The sequence below is a fragment of the Montipora foliosa genome, chromosome 6 (assembly GCF_036669935.1).
Source record: "Montipora foliosa isolate CH-2021 chromosome 6, ASM3666993v2, whole genome shotgun sequence".
In the NCBI taxonomy this organism is placed as follows: Eukaryota; Metazoa; Cnidaria; class Anthozoa; order Scleractinia; family Acroporidae; genus Montipora; species Montipora foliosa.
This window is the reverse complement of record NC_090874.1, coordinates 19,904,123-19,921,622: the sequence shown is the minus strand read 5'-3', so window position 1 is coordinate 19,921,622 and position 17,500 is coordinate 19,904,123. Positions and strand designations below refer to the sequence as shown.

At 40.5% G+C, this 17,500-nt stretch overlaps 2 protein-coding genes across 4 annotated transcripts in view; both read right to left on the bottom strand.

The window, feature by feature from the left end:
• The window catches only part of LOC138006926 (NFX1-type zinc finger-containing protein 1-like), a 77,017-nt gene extending 75,839 nt beyond the window's left edge, over positions 1-1,178 (bottom strand). The window contains exon 1 of the mRNA XM_068853559.1: positions 1,041-1,178. The gene's annotated coding sequence lies outside the window, so the exon portion shown is untranslated. The remainder of the gene's footprint in view (positions 1-1,040) is intronic.
• A 1,817-nt stretch (positions 1,179-2,995) lies between these two features.
• Positions 2,996-17,500, bottom strand: part of LOC138006925 (NFX1-type zinc finger-containing protein 1-like) — a 42,925-nt gene continuing 28,420 nt past the window's right edge. For all 3 annotated transcript variants that reach the window (XM_068853557.1, XM_068853558.1, XM_068853556.1), the window contains 6 exons: positions 17,468-17,500; positions 14,639-15,039; positions 13,081-14,044; positions 8,530-9,651; positions 7,388-7,543; positions 2,996-5,241 (listed from right to left, as the gene is read on the bottom strand). The exon at positions 17,468-17,500 is cut by the window's right edge and continues 172 nt beyond it. In XM_068853557.1, coding sequence (XP_068709658.1) covers positions 5,045-5,241; positions 7,388-7,543; positions 8,530-9,651; positions 13,081-14,044; positions 14,639-15,039; positions 17,468-17,500 — 2,873 coding nt within the window. In that variant the 3' untranslated portion in view covers positions 2,996-5,044. The remainder of the gene's footprint in view (positions 5,242-7,387; positions 7,544-8,529; positions 9,652-13,080; positions 14,045-14,638; positions 15,040-17,467) is intronic.

Genomic DNA, 17,500 nt, shown 5'->3' with positions numbered 1-17,500 from the left:
ATATGGAATAAAGCGCTGCGTTACTGTGAGCGTTAGCCCTACCAATGGAAATGGGCCCATTTCCATTAGTACGGCTAACGCTCACATGGTTCATATGGGGTAGAAACCTAGCACTTCACATTACACTCTAATCAGTAAAGTCTGTTCAAAATATAAGTGCTACACGGCCAACGTTTGCAAAAACGTACTCCTTCCTCGTATTTTTTTCTAAAGACGACAGGAATTTTTTCTTTCTGACAAACGATTAATAGGCTGGTAGCCAGGTTTTTAACCTCAGAAAAAGATCTGTTTAGTTGCATGAACTTGTGAGCCAAAGGGCCTCTGCTGGCTCGACCTCTGAGTGACCCCTTAAATGGTCTTAATGACCCCCTACTTGAAAAAAATGACTGGAACGCTACAGTTCAATACCACCCAACTCAGTCCCTTCTGTTTTTGAGCAAGACGTCCCACAGGCAACCCAGTGTACGCTCATGGGGCGTCTAGTTCTTATAAATCTGAACCGAATCGAAAGTGAAATTATGCAGTTTCGGTTTACTAACCACGTTAGCGGGTAAGAAAGGGGACGACATTTTATTTCATCAGACACAGATGAGGTGTTTCACTTTACTCTAGGCTTGGTTCCTTCTTCATATAATCGAAATTAAAATAATCAAGAAACTGAGGAACAATGAGCTGTGGAAATTGCGCCATATAAGAATATCTAATGTATTAACTATTGTAGTAAAACAGATTTTATTTCTCGACGAGTGAGCTGTAAACGTACAACCGAACACGAAAATCGTACTTCGCTGGACAAAATAAATAAATGCTATGCTCGCAGAATATTCATATGATTGACTGTCTGAGGATGGCGACTGAAATAAATGACCAAACATGTGTTAAAGCAAACAAGTCTTAAAGCGTTTTTGAAATCGCTAGCAACTGGAGAGGAAGTGTTTTCCTGAATCAATTACAAGGATCGTTCGAATTGCAGGGGTTGAAGTAAACCAAGCTTACAACATGATAAGCTTATTATTGATGATTACTAAATTATAGTTTACCTGCGAATGGTCGCGAAAATTCGAGTTTCCACTGTAGATTCTGTCAGATCGATCAACTCTGTCAATCAGTGATGTCCGCAAAGAGCTATATAGTCTGTAAAAATTGGTTCGAATCTTTTTAAAAGGCTGCAAACTTTTCTTTTCACTATGGGATTTCCCCAAGGAAGTACATATTTTTTTGCGGAGAATATATTTATACAATACTTTTAGCCAATGAACTGTGGCCACCTTTTCTGAGAAATCGAAATTGGATTTCCGGGAAGTAAAGGGAATAACTGTGACGTGCCTGTTCACATTTTTATGATACAACTTATCTTGTGACTTTAATAAGGGGCTATATCAAGGAAGTGCAGTTTATTTTGTTTAGTTTTGCCAGAAATTACTTTTAAACAATCAAACTCAAAGCATCGTGACAAAAAAAAAGTCTGTTGAACATACACAATTTAAGGTGGTTTAACAGTTTTTAATTCCCCATTATCTTTTAGATATTTTTGCAAGAGTCAAGGTAAACCACAGAAGAGTTTATTTTCGCATTTTGGCTAAGGTTGCTGTCTTGCTGTGGCAACGGGGCTGGTTAAAAACAAGGCTCATAAAATGGTTTTTGTTCATTTCAAAATACCACAGTCGTTAGATTTCTACATGATTTGATGGAAAGGTGTAATGTATTTGCGTAAACTGAGGCGCAAGGCTTTGTGGAGCCCGTCCATTCAGGCCGAAGAAAAACAAAGGAGACTAACGTTAAGCATCCGCCTCATCACCCCGAAGAACATGAGAAATGGCGGATGTAGTGCTGGCATCGTTAATATTCATCGCATGTTTCCAAAAGGACGTCACACAATGAATGCAAAGATGATGAGTCATTTGAAATACTTCAGCATTACCTTATCTTTATGACTGATACTGTTTCAATACAACGGGAAATACGGCGAAGGATCACAAATCAGGTAACTCTATATCAAAATTAAGAATGCGGTCATGCTGTGTTAAGTGTAAATGAATTTGAGAAAAACGTCTAAAATTCCGTCAAACTTAGTTTTTTTCAAGTGTAACTTGACATAACCCAGAACGCCATTTTTGTCCGTTCAATTCCAAATGCATTTTGGATAGTTCTTCTCAGTTTGGACAGGTAAACGGAAGATATTGAAAAGTTGAAAAATCTACTTTTAAATAGTTATCTTCTTTTTGGTAAATTGTATAGCCAAAGGATATGAAATAGTCCAGTTTCGAGTTCGCCATGACCGATGAATAAAAGCACCGAGAGCTCATTTTTACGAGGTTAGCCTCCAACTAAAGTGAACATATTCACAAATTCCAGCGAGATGACCTATTAACTTTACAACTATTTCTATTGGTTAATTTTCAAATTTCGGGTATCTTTCCTGCCGGTTTTTGTGAATATTTTACTTTACGTCGAGACTAACCCTGTATCAATGTGTCATTGGTGTTCGTATTCAGCGGTAACTCGGTAAAATTCGAAAAGAGACTATTGTTGCGGACATTGTTGTCGAAAAGTGCGTAATAGTACGAAGATTCCAAGATTAAAAAGTAAAAAAGAAAGCAACTTAAAGTGAAGGGTGATGTTTAACCCTTCGCAATAATGCCCACAGCAATTTCATATCCTTGGGCTATGCTAATTTACCAACTTAATCAGGCCATTGACGTCGAGACATACCCGCGAATGCTAAACTGAACAAGAGCTTGGCGGACCGTGTGTTCACAGTTAAAACTGACTGAAAATCTGGAGAGAGAGAGAGAGAGAGAGAGAGAGAGAGATAGAGCGGGGGGGAGAGGGATCATGAGCATACATGAGATCAATGGCTTTGGTAACGAGATGGTAAATGACGCTTCTGTAGGAACATTGTGACCCCATATGATTGTAAACAAGCTTCAGTCAAAAGGACCTTTCCCATTTCACCGATGAAAGTTGACATAGAGATTTAGCAAATCGGATCCAGACCTCTCACTTTATTCTTCCAATATCCAATAGTTTGACTGCTTACAGATACGTCAGAACTAAATGCTAACCATTTGAGATAGTTTCTCCGACAAAATATATACTGTTGCCCATCTTCTACCAAGTTCAGCGATTCTTTTTACAAGGGTGGCTGGTCTCCCGAACGTGGGGACAATTCTATCGTGTTATTATTTCGAAACTGTGCCTTACGTCACTCTCTTTGAAGATTGTCAAAGAGTTCCATGCAACTTAGGAATATATATAAATAATCAGAGCCGAATCCTCACCTCTGGAGAGGAGAAGAGTAATTACATCTTTATTTTTAATTGTTCTTTTTTTTTTTCCCCGAGAGGTTTTTAGTGTCGATATTCTCTACGGCCCTCGAGTTCAGCACGCATTACTACTTTTAAGAAATTCTCACCTTTCTCAGTAGTTTCTGAGAAATGTTCTTCGGTCTTCCTAAAAATCTATGTTAAAAATCCATATTACAATTCTCCTGTTAAAATATGGACAAAACTCTAATAACTAAGGCTTCCTTCCCAGCGTTGTTTGGCCAAGTCTTGAAACTGAAAAAGATACTAATAAAGAAATGATATGAGTTGCTTGTGGTGAATTTGTTACATTTTTCCGCTTTTGACACTAAACGTGTCCTCACCATAATTACTCGCTCGGTCGATTTGAAATAACTCGCCAAAAAGTAATATTAAGTGACTGTTTAAAATGATAACAAGTATAAAGTACCCACTGCTTAAAGCAAAGGAAAAGACAAAACACTAAATAAACTTCCTACTTGAAAATTAATTTAGTTAAAATTGTTTATTCGATGCAGAGTGTTCATTGTGACGTTTGGAGTTCATATTGAAAGCGAAATTATTGAACTCTATTCATATCAGTTGTTATTCAAATGTCTCAGTCAATAAAAAAAAAAGAAAGAACTGACGGCTTAGGTTGGCTCATTACTCGTCACTCATCTTCTCTACGTGTGCGGGGCATAATGCCACAATGTCAATAATAAGTTCACAAGTCGCTTATGCAAACAACGACGTCTGCAGATTCAATTGCAGATTCCCCTAAACATCTCTTCCTGTGCAAAATACTCATTTCATATAATGCGACGACGGGTCGCGGAGAAAAGTACTTCGAGCGCATTGTCATGGAGTCTGTATTAAGAAAACAATTATCGAAACTGAAGAGGTTAACAGACATTCTTCTGTCATTCAAATATACTAATCACAGGAACAAAGGCACTTTGTTTCGGCAGTCATTGAGGTTCTGGTTTTCACATTGCACAACAGGTGACGTCATTGATATCTTCAACACTGAAGTCTAAGCACGACGTCATCAACGAAAAACTGCATATGCTATACTTTTAACACTTAAAATGATAAATTGTAAAAACATACAAACTACACTTATGCGAACGTGTCCCCGTCATCTCCGCGCAGTAAGTCAGCCAGGTAAGAGGTGAATCCAGAAAAAACTCTAAAAAGCCGAAGTCTGTTACCCGTCCCGAAATGTTTGGGACCCGAAAAAGCCATTTACGAAACGGCCATCCGTTTGTTCTGATAGGCTAGCCTCTTAACATGTTTTCAAGATGAAGAAAGGCAAAATCATGATTGTGGACTTTGATGACTTGGAATTTCTGTGTTCTTTAGTTTCAGAGGAAATTGTGACACCCGAAAAAGGCTCGAGAACATTCGGGACTGAAACGGGGACTGGGGCCCGTTTCTCGAAAGTCCCGAAACTTTCCGGGCTATTTTTGGGTGTCGAAATTCCCTCTGTATCTCAAGAACGGAGAGGATTTAATTCGTCAAACTTCACTGTCATTTTGCTTTTTGTTACATTGAAAACATGTCAAAAGATCGGTTTTCCAAAACAAGCGGTTGGCAGTTTCACAAATGGCTTTACGGGACTTTCGAGAAACGGGCCCCTGATCCGACAAATCGAAATGAAAAACTTTAGAAAGTGCCTTGAAACAAACTATCACGGACCCTTGCTTGACTCCTTCAGATTCACTGTGCGTACTCCGCCTCTTTTTAATATGACAGCATCAAATGAAGTCACGCAAGTCAAAGTTGTTGATATTGGCTAAATTAGAAAACGCAGCGTAGCGTGCGCCATCCATTTCACTGGCCAATTGGTTATCCGCTCTCAGTTGGTGATTATGTCCTCCAATAGATGAGCCGCACTCTGGACAGCGGCCTTCTTCCATAGCTCCACCGCACTCTGTGATGCAGTAAATATGACCTAGGATCAAAAATACAAGCTCTTGATTCAGCCATAAAGCTCTCTAGATGCTCCACCCACTTGCATCCAGAAATACAAGTAGTTAGATTTATGCCCAATTTTGATATCCTACAAGCAGTATCCCGTAAAGTTTAAGTCTATTTCCAACAATAATTGAATGAAGAAATGTATTTAGTAAATTTCAGAGTTGAACAAAGAGTTTGGATTTGTTTTCGACTGTCCCGGATTCAACTCCACCACGCTTTGTGAATAGCCAAGTGGCTGCCTCCTGCCAGTTGGGGTTCTTGATCATCTTTCTGTTAAGTTTGAATTGTTTCTTTCAGATCGTTAAAAGTGGAGTGCCTGTAAACTAGCTTGATAGCTAAGTGCTCTACCCGCTATAAACAAAGCATTTACATTTTTTTAAAAAGGTAATGGCACAATTTGTAACGCCTATCAAAATCGGCAAGCATCTACTCTCTTGAATTCTGGGCATAAACGAACGCTGCAGAGGGATTTGAAAAATCCGAAATACGCCAGCTTTTTCACGAGGCAAAATCACCGAGAATCTTCTTGCTCGGTACTTCTTTGCGCTGAAACCCTACTTGGTCTTATTCCAATGTAATTCCTCTTCCGGCGTATTTAAAGAACGAGCCACACCCGTGTACAGAAGAGAGCTTTAGTCATTATTTACCTGTGTATTGAGTACTGTGAGACCCAAAGCACGGTAGAGCGGGAATTCCCACTGACAGTATTAAATTATAATCAAATTGTATGTAATAAGACATTTAATTCCATCTTAAATGACGAAGAAAATCACCAAACGTAATAGGCACTTTGATATAAAGAATTGAAAAATAGACCGGCGTTTCAGAAGTACATTTTTAATGAGCTCGTGCCTGGAAAATAATGTTGCATAGTTTTAAAATTCCCTTTTATGTTGGGTAAATATATCATCAATGATTAGTATATACATGTATTTCGCAACAGATATAACTTTTTAATATAGTTAAAACTGTAAATACGCAATTCAGCCAATCGGCTGCCAGGTAGCTATGTACTTCTCACTTTGTAACAGACGCAGCATATGGCACATATTTGACTGATTCGAGAAAGGGTTATCCTAGAGGTCTTTGGTGTCGTCTGTTGTATCACACCCTCCTCGAACGGCGTTTAGAAAAGCCATAGAGCTTACAATTGAATTGTTCCATTTAGTCGGAACAGTAGAGAGGCTTTTAAGAATTCTTTTTGTTTGGTTTCCCGCATGTGCCATGCATCGCCTTTTCACATTATATTTAAGCAATAGAGGACGTTTTCCGTGTTTCCATAGCCTTATCTGAACACGAGGGGGAGTTGGGGGAATTTGAGACAGTTATGCAAACCAGAGACGCAGTCGAGGGTTTGCATAACTGTCGAGAATTCTGCCAACTTCCTCGAGTGTTTAGATGAGGCTATGAAAACACGGAAAAAAAGTCCTCTATTGCTTTTATAAAATATTTCTCGAAGATAATTCGACAAATGAAGGAAACAAATGGAGGAAAATTCTTGATTGAAACAGATTTTCTTGATGCACGCTCATATTTCCTACCAGCCAATCAAAACGCGCATCTGACAACACATAACCAATCAAAATTCGTGTGATGTCACAGCCGTGTTTGCATACTCTCATCTAAACACAGCTATTGAACAATGAGAGTGCGCGTAATATCCTTATTATATTATAATAGGGATTCGAACACTTTGTCGGAAATATTTCGCAAGAAGTCAATTCAATAGACCATATTCGTATACTCAGTATTGGACTGGAACTAGCTTGCAATGGAGGCTAATGTGGGGAAATCTTTTCAAATACAAATACTTTTTAAGATATTCCCCCGCATTAGCCTCCATTGCAAGCTACTTTGAATCCGATACTGAGAATACGAATACGGTCTATTAATTAATTTCTTTTATAATAAATTTAATTCGAACAAATTTTCAATTGTACTTGATATTTACATTCTTGTCCGATTGTATAGACAGTGATTTTAAAACTATCCATGACATTATGCCTTTAGCTAACCTAGAAATCACAAAATTATCCCGAAAGATTGTAATGTAGTTTGAAACTTGACTAAGAAATATATAATAAAATGATATTCTTTTTTCTCCTTAAAACGTTGCGTACCTTTAGGACACTTGAACCAATGTCCTTGTGTTAAGCCCATAGCTTTGACAATCAGATCTTTTTCTTGCCGAGTCACGTCCTGATAGAACACCGTTAGATTATTCCGCTCCCTGATCCTCTCAATGTGATTGGTGTAGCGCTCTCGGTCATCTTTGCCTAAAAATTCATGAAATTAATGGCAGGTTGGCAACTCAAATGCAAGCATTTAAACATTTCACACAAATCGGTGGGGAGGATAACATTTTCGCTCCTTTCAGCAAATTTCTCGTAATATGCTTTAAGTGACTATTTTATCTTTCACAAAAGGAGCGAAGAAAATAGTTAAACGCTTAACGTTTAAACTCTCATAAGAATCAAATCACATGTGCCAGAATTAACAGTCACGAGAAAGTTAACTTTCAATTGACGTTATTTCTATTGTTTTCCCTTTGTCTTTGGTTTGGTGTGTGTTCCTTGCTTTTTAGGGCCCGCCCACACTAATGCGTTTTCAAAAGCCTCCAGGTCCCTGAAAACGGATAAAAAACCTGCGTCCACACTAGCGTTTCTACATCCTATTCGGCTGTCCATACTAGAGACTGAAAACAGAGATGTAAAGATGCGTTTTTGTTACCAGGCTTTAGTCTTCGTCTGAACGCGCGGGAAAGTGAGGCATGAAAATGATTATGACGTCACGCGTATTCAAAAAACTCCGTTTTCACCATCCAGTCTAGAGCGATAGACCTCCGTTGTCAAGTCTCCACTTTCAAAAGTGTTTTTGAAAACCTCCGTTTTCGCGGAACTTCGTTTTTGAAAACATCCGTTTTCGATCGTTTTAGTGTGGACGGTCATATACAAACGGAGGTTTTGGAAAAAGCATTAGTGTGGACGGGGCTTTAGTTTCGATCATAACATGCAAAAAACAGGTTGGTGTAAAACGTTGCCTTCTACGCAGGCCCTTCTTGAAGGTCAACGCGAACTTCCAAAAAAGCGTAATGATGATTTGAGAGAAGTCTGGGCACGAGGCAAGTGAAAAGTGCTCTGACAGGAAATACCAAGATAAAATTTAGTTTGAATAAGATTGGATCATATGAAAAGAAAATAAATAAACAGGTAAGGAAAACCAGAGAAACCAGTCTAAAACGAGTGAAATGTGTCAGTCTTACCGATGACCTTTCCTGAATCCAGTTTTCCTTGCATTTGATTAAGTAACGATGAATAAAAAACATCCAAACTGATGCCCCGAACTTTAATTTGCATCTTAAGCAATTTTACGTCAACAGCGAGCTGTGTTCGGTACATCTCTTCGTTGAGTTCCTCCAATTCTTGATCGCTGAAACGAACGCGAATTCCCATTACACGCTTCCGAAGTTCCTCCACCAGGTTTTGAAGATCTGCTTTAGTTTCCAGTAGGACATAAACCAGGTGGCTTTTTGTTGCTCTCTCACTGTCACTTTCAATTCCCTTTTCAATCTTACCCTTAAGCGCCTGAAGAAAACACAAAAAGCTGATCTGGTTCTCGTAAACGTTCACTTGTTCATCGGTAAGGCTGGAGTGTTCAAGCGCCTTCGTGAGTTGCTCTTGGTCGTCGGGAAATTTCACAATGTTTCGAGTCTTCAGTCTTAGCCTGCTTACTACAGCTCTGCGCTGCTCTTCACCTAGCAAGATCTTTTTCTTTATCTTTTCGAAGTCAGCCAGGATCTTCTTAATGATGTTGCCGTACCTCAGGCTGGTCCGAATGGGAGTCAAACACTTTGGGCAGCGCTTAAGCTGTACATCAACAGCTTTTCCATTGTCGGTTTCCTGTGCTTGATCCATCCAATGATCCATCCTTTCTACTTCAATCAGGTGACCACAGTCGTCTAACTCCACGAATCGTGCATTCGGCTCGTCTTCGGTTCCGAAGAAAATCTCTGTGACTTCGTCCTTGTGACACTCGCGGCATTTCTTGGGGCACTTTTCCCCGCAAAGACCAATGCATAAATGCTTGCAAGGGAGGCGTTTTCTGCAAGGTTGATCACAACGCTCACGATTGCAAGGCTCGAAGCATAGCTTGGTGCATTTGTGATGCTCACATTTCCAGATGCACGGCTCATTGCAGGGTTTGCAAGGTTCACCGCATTTCTTCTTGCATTTACTGTGTTTGCAGGAGTTTCCGCAGGGCTCCTTGCAGGGTGGACAGTTTTTGGTACAAGGCTCAGAGCAGTTGTGGCCACAGAAAAGGGGTCGGGCACATACAGATTGGCATGGCTTATGAACACGGCCCCGCAAACAGCTACTGCAGGTACCTAAAGTATATTAAAATGTAAAGAAGGATTAAACATGCACTAAAAGAGGCTCATTAATTTAAGACTTCTAACCCTTTGAAGAAGTCAATTCTTCCCCAAAGTTCTTCGTTTACCAACAATGTTTCTTCTACAAAGAATTTGAAGTGATTTGAAAGGTACACTTCCTGCATCAAGCGTTTAGACTGCGAGATAACGCGTAACTTCTAGTTCAAGACTTTCTCAATTATTTAAAACAAGAAAAAGTGTAATGAGCCATCCTAGTGACTTGGCCCTTCGAACAACATGATACGACACGTTTCACAATGGATCACTCCCTCTGGCACAAAAGAACAAAGCTCACTGTGAGAGTTGGTTCACTGGATATACTTTAAAGCCCTGGCCAAACTATCGAACAAAGTTGGATTCAACGCTCCACTGATTTTGCTCGATCCAACATTGTTCGATTGTTTGGCAGCCCATGTTCAGTGGAAGATGTTCTTCCAACACTTTTTGTTCGATCTAGTGTTGGATAGAGTTTGCTTTGATCAAACATTACGCCCAAGAATCCTGCTCGACGCAACAATGTTGCAGTGTTTTGCCACTCTTCCAAAAACTTTGTGTCCTGAATCGAGTCACGTTCATGCTGCTAGCCAACCACGAATCGTTATCTTATTTCTAGCACATTTGCAACAAGGGTGGCGGACAAGGACGAAGAGGACTTCATGATCATTGATGAATAGCCAAAAAATTTAAACAGCGCGTATCAAGCAAGGCCATATCTGAGGGACACTTTTAGTCCCCTTTATCGTGATTGCTTTCTTTGGAGAGTGTTTAAAATTTCTGCAAATTGATCTGTTGTCATTCTCATCATCTCGTATACGGGGATGTACCTTGCAGCGAACGTAAACTGTTCTACACGTTCTCTTAAAATCATTCTTTAGTCTGTTCTCGTTTGTATCGGTCATTTCCGTCCTCCAAAAGCTCGAGTGGCACAAACGCTACGAGGGGTTCTGGTTACAGTTTTAGCGACATATTTTCAAATTTAGCGTCAACTTGAACTTGAATTCGTCAAGCAATGTTGGACAGTGTTTTGCCACTACCTTAACAGACATTGACAACCAACTGATGCATGTTGGATCCAAATTTGTTGTACAGTTTGACCAGGGATTTAGGGATCTTTAGCAACGACGACGGGAACGGTAACGAGTAAGTCATCTCATAACATAATTCGCTTATTGTAATCACTTCGCGACTATTCCAAGCTTTCTAACATGACAATGGTGTGGCAGTCCCTAAAGAATGAAACCAATATGAGTCACGCGTAATTTAGGGGAGAAAACGAAAATTTATCTCCGAGTGCTGACGTCCTTTGGTTGTTTCACGTTGTTATTTTGCTGGCGACGGCAAAGAAATGGACAAAAATGAAAATCGCACGTGTTTTTGCCCACTAAATATGCAAAATTGTGACGTTCTCGTTGCCGTCGACGTTGCTGAAGCTCCCTAAAGCCTGGTTTTCACTAGCGACGCATGCACAAGCACAAGCATAAGCAGCTTATGCTAGTGAAAACGAACGTCAACATAAGCATCAAAATCACCCACAGCGTCTGCCCTTTTGTTCAAATTCTTAGAAGCGGGGAATCTGGAGCGAATGCTTTAATTGGCCAGACGTAGCAAAGCATAACCGCAGGCACCTTTTGATCCTTGTGCTTGTCTCATGCTTGCGTCAACCCCGTTTTCACGGTGAAATAAGCTCTCTTATGCCTGCACTTGTGCTTGGGTCGTAAGTGAAAACCAGGTTTTATGGCTGCAAGCCAGTACGTGTGGCACACCTTTTCCTTCAAGGTGTACCAAGTACCTCGCTCGGTTTCCAGGATGAAACTAGCTTTTGTTAACGATCATATGACAATTTTCAGCCCGGTGAGATCCAAAAAACAAGCCTGGCAAGAATTTCTTGATTTTCTTTGTTCAAGGAACCTCAAAATTCTTTTCACTTTACAAGGGGCCGGACAATCTTAAGTACCAAACCGTTTCTTTTAACCCCTTCAAATAGTTATCTCTTGAGTCCCTTTACAGTAATTTTTTTTTTTTTTTTTGCCAAGTGTGCTCTATTTAAAATTTCTTTGTCTCGTTCGACTCACAACCATATTTGCTAAATCACGTGACCAAAACAGAAAATGCCTAATTATGTAAGTTAACTATGTTTTTCACAAATTTTTAACGCAACAGTATGAGAACATTCTAACACAAAATCTGTAGCAAGGATTGAAAATGCGATTATTTCTCAAAAGATTCTGACGTCATAAGGCCCTCCTCTGAAACTTTCTAAAATAGCAGTTCCATTTTTTATCCAAATAGAAATTCCATGCTAAAGTTTACGAAAAATGATGGGATGGTTCCCATCCGGTGAAAAAACTGCCTCCTCCTTATGATTTTACTGAAACGCACGACAGGGGACTGGGACTTGTTGTGCATGCGCCTTCTGATTGAAGTGATGTCAGATTTCCATTGAAAAAGTTACTTCAAAGAACCATCCATGCAACCTTTCTGTAGGGCTCTCGACTAAAAATCGTCCTTAACAACCATTGTCTTTATGTAGTTAAGAGCGACTTCCTTCCCGTTAACCAGGGGATGGAGTGTTTATATGGCAAAATTTCCAACCTTGTACCCGATATCTCGGCAAGCGGGTGGTCCACCCTCTCGTATGAGCTTACTGAGATTTATAGAAAAATTTTAACGGTGAGGTGCGATCTCCGGAAACCGGACAAATGACGGCAAAGAAAGGCACCAAACTGGAAAACACACGAGCAGGGGAATACAAAGCGTGGGAAGCTATTGTTCTTTCCCTGGTGAAATAAGCTGTTTAGTGGCGTCCTAGAGCGGTTTTCAATTGAATTTCAAAATTAATCAGCGAATTGCTTTGGTTTTGCATTACTTCACTTAGTGATTGGTTCACAGCTCTTACGCCATTTTTTCAACCAATCAGAAGTGAAACCAAAACCAATCGTGGCTTGCGCGTGCACATTTTCCCGAGCTTTGTGTCGGCTACGTGTAATTACTTCGAGTTTTGATTAGTTTAGTGGATTGTCTCCGCCCCTTGTAATTGGCCAAAGTAATTACTTTGGTTTTGGTTTTACGACACTCGATTGAAACTCGCTCTATTTCAGTTGGCGTTACCATCATCAACGTCGTTGAGTATGGTTACTCCGATTAGAGGAAGGAAAGGGAGTAGAAGCATGTCGACACAAATCTGCATGATTCCTCAATCATGTGATTCGCTCCATAGACCAAAAATGTTAATGCTTTCGTTCAAAGTCATTAACCCGTCTTTTGAAATTTTGGTGCACTTGTTCTGCTACATGAATATACTCCTAACTATATAACCCCTATAATGGACCGAAGTGAGTGCTAGACAGTCGTCTTGTTGGCAAACGTATACAAAAGCAGGCTTACCGGCACAGGGGTGCTCACACTTCAACGTTACACCACATGTCGCATTACAAGGAATATGCAGAGGATTTTCGTGACATTTTGCATCATTCTCGTGTCCACAGGGCCAGGTTTTCTTCACTTTGGCAGCACACTTGACTGTGCAATCTTCAGAGCACTTATTTTGGCATCGGTGCCCACATGGCAAAATCTTTTCACAAGGTGAATGGCATTTCACTTCAGAGGGATCCTTAAAACAAAGAACCATCTGGAAATGGCCACAATTGAGGACCTTCTCCACGGGTTGCATGCAGGGACCACATTCTTGGAAGCACCTTTTTTTACACTTGTGGTTGAGGGTACAGAGCGACTTCGCACATGGCTTGTTACATCTGTAGTCTTCGTGCTTCGGATCTGTTGGATGACAAGCCATTTCGCAAACATGACCACACTCTAGTCGGGTGTTGCAAGGCACTGTACATCCTCCCTCGGGTGCCTGCCTGAAGTCTTCCGCACGTGCTGCTTGGATCACGTTCTTCGGGTGATTCTGACAGGTGAGTGTCAAAGCTTTTCCAACATTTCCTCTTTCCTCCATGTCGTTTATAATATTGCACCACAATTCGCTCTTTTCCTTCAAAAGGCTGATGTTGCCGATGCAGAAAAACCCCTTTTTTGCTCGAGACAATGCGACACACACGCGGTTTTCTGTCTGAAGGAAGCCGATTTTTCCCTCTTCGTTGCTTCGAACGAGTGACAACAGAATTATGTCGTTTTCTTCGCCTTGAAAGTTGTCCACAGCGCAGACTCGTACTCCGCGGAAGAAATCTTTGGGCATTTCCTTCTTGAGCTGGATTAACTGCCCTGTGTAAGCTGTAAGGACTGTGATTTGTTCTCTGTCATAGCCTTGAAGGATTAGGTAACGACAAAGGGAAGCTAGGAACTTGGCTTCGTGTTCATTTGACCGGCTCATTCCCTCCTCCAGAAAATCCTGCAAAAGTAATTAATGAAATGTGCCTCGTCAAACGTTTTCCGAAGAAACTGTATTCGGATCGGTATTTTGTCCCACAAGGCACAAGAATTTCAAGAGTCCATTATCCAAGAGTAAGATTGTCCCCATCAGCGTCAGAAAAATGACTGTTTTAAAACAGAACCAAAACCAAACCCGTCAACAAGTTTTGCGGGAAAACAAACAATAGACCAAATGTTGTACCCAATTCAGATCTCCCGGGGTTAAGGTTGTTTGTGTAGCATTGGCATTTAAATGATATGAAAATGCCTGGAACAAAAGGTTTTATTCGGGTACAACATTGAATTAGCTGATTTAGTCTATTGTATATTTTCCCCCAAAACGTTTCTGACGCTGATGGGGACTAGGCCAATTTGGGGAAAATTTCACTCTTGGGTGATGGACTCTTGAGAATACTAATAAATAGGAAAATCATACAAGTGATTCAAGATAAAGGTAAAGCTTGATCTTAACGGCAGCTTAACGAAAAAAAGGTTAATGCACCGGAAACTATGGAACGTAAGATCCTTAACATTTAACTTGAATATTATAAAAGAAACAACAACCACCCCGTACCTCGCCTTGGTCATGATCCACAAAGAACATGTTGCCAGCCACGCCCTTTATATTTTCGAAATGTAACACAGATTCGTGGTTCTCCAACTTTGGATTAACATAAATGTGTTCCAACATTTTGGATATTTCTGGTCTCATTCGATGCTGTAAACGCAACCGCTCAAAAGGCATTCCATTGTTTACCATTCTCTCAAAGAGTGACACGTCCAGGTTATAGTGCTTTGCCAGATCAAACACCGTGGGATTAGGACGGAGTTGCTGATGGTCACCAATCAGAATCAAATGCTGACATCCGGGAGTCAAGGAAGTTACAATGTGTGACTCTAGTACTTCAGCGGCTTCCTCCACAATCGTTATTCGAGGCTTCAGCCTTTGCAAAATTCTGCGGAACTTTGCAGCTCCTAAATGATGCACGAAGATCAAAATTCAGTGCGAGTTTGATACATAATGGTAATGATGGTAATGAATTTATATAGCGCATTTTCTGGTTACATATTCAAATTCGCTTTACAAGCAATCCATCTATGGGTGAGATCGGACATCAGCATATACAGGAGCCGCTGGCAGCCGCTAACAGTCCATTAGCGATCTCGGCCAGCACACGAATGAATGAAATGAGGCCTGACAACAATGAAATCCCAACGATAAAATTCATCATAAAGGACTCCCAAAGAATATGACGATTGTGCAATCAAGGTGGCTTACTACAGTTATCCGAAGAAAAAATATCAAAATTTTGAAATCTGTGAAATTAAAGCAAAATTATGTCTCATGTGAAGTCTTGGTCACTGCAATTGATGTAAAATGTACTTTTACCTAACAAATAAATACAAATCAGGGGAAAACGCTTAATATAGTGAAGGACTTCCTTGGAGGGGGGACTGAAAACTAGACACTTCAAAGGCCTTTTTCTCAAAATCTAGCAGTACAACCAGGTTTAAAATTTTGCGAATTAGTAAACAACATGTAGACAAAACCGTCAACATTTTTTCAAAAAGTTCTATTAGACAGTTTTTTAGTTATTATTACAAAAACAGACGAAAATCGACGTTTTTGCCATTTGTGAAAACCTGTCTGGCAGATTTAACTATTTATTTCTTTACATAATTATTTTTTCTCACTTCGGAAATCCTGAAATTTTGAGGTGGGGTTGTACGGCTGGTTTTCGAGAAAAAAAACCTTCGAAGTGTCTAGTAGCCAGTCCCCCCTCCAGGAGCTCGGTCACTATGTTTAGCATTTTCCCATGATTTGCATTTATTTGTTCGGTAAAATTACATTTTAGATCAATTGCAGTGACTAACACTTCAGAAGAGACATCCTGTTGCTTTAATTTCACAGATTCCAAAACCTTGATCTTTTTCTTCGGAAAACTGTAGTAAGCCACCTTAAGTTATTAACCAAAATAGAAAGCAATCTAAATCAACCAAAGACAAGAGACCGCTGATCGCAGTCGAGGGACATCCGAAGGCTCCTTTTGCACTAGCTTCTACCATATTTTCGACTGGGGGGGGGGGGGGGGGCATTTCTACCCGTTTCATGCACAACTTATGCCCCGGCAATACTGGTGCTCATTTTACCGACCTCAGCTGGATGGAAAGCTGAGTGTACTTTGGAACGCGCAGGGATTCGAACCCGGAACGCTGGCATCCTGCGTGTGAGCGAAAATCAACTACGCTACGGGTCCTATTAAATCAACGAGAAGGTTAAAATATGGTGTAATTTGAGAAGTAAAAGCAGTTGTAATGTGACCATGTACACCTCAAGCTCCGAGCGAGAAGAGCTCGTGCTGTTCCGTACATCCCTACAACACTTAACACAGAAATTACACGAGGCCTAGGCTGGATAAATTAAAGTTAAACAATATTTTTAATGAGGAAAGGCTGGTCGGATGGCACCCCTTCAGAAGGCTTAAGCTTAGGAAGTCAGTCAACGGCTCCTGAATGAGGCTTCTCCTGTTCTTAAAAAAAAAACCACCGGCTCCTTACATTGTTCCTATGAGTTACGCAGTGCTCCTTTCTAGTATTGGTAACTGGGTTTAGAGGCGTTTTTTTCGTTCTTCTCCGTCTTGCAAGATAAATCGAGTCCACCACGCACCAAAGTAGTGCAGGCTCTCAAGGTCTGAACTAGCAGCGGCCTTACAGTTATAAATACTCAGTGCTTCGTACAGCACACTTTCGGAGAAAATTCATTGGCCTTCATAAAAAAGGCGACGATTGTCGCGGCCGCTATCAGAGTTAACGGATAGAACTGAATTCCCTCTGGGCACTGTGCTTTGGCCTGCGAAAGTGAGGTAACCAGCAACAATGATACTAGCCAAAACGCGTCATTTCTTTAGGAAAAATCCGGATTATAGAATTATAAAACGTGTTCTCTGTTTCTTTACGACAACCTTGCAATTGATTTTGATCTAAAGAATCCATAAAAAGGATAGACCCTGTAGCTTTCCAGACGCGGTATGTGATTGGAGAACGAAAGAATAGATGATACAAAAGAAACAATGCACCTACTGTTGCCCTGATAACAAAAGAAGCTACGGGTCATAGGGACCAAGGAAAATAGCTGTATGGAATAGCTACAGGTTTTATGAGAATCCGGACTTTAATTTGGAAAACCATGAACCTTAGCCTTTTGTTCAGATTTCTAGGAATTAGCAAGGTGCACGTATGGTCAGCGGAAGAGGCGCATCCGTGCATGTAAGGAAGTGCTTACACTGGTTGCATGCGGTTCTTCGGATTCGCCGATTCTTTTATTGTCAAAAGCGTCGTATGATGTTTAACACTAAATCAGGCTCCGGAGTTTTCCAAAGTAACGCAGACGAAGTAAACTTACCAGTTGTTGTCATACCGACGACATCAGCGTTCT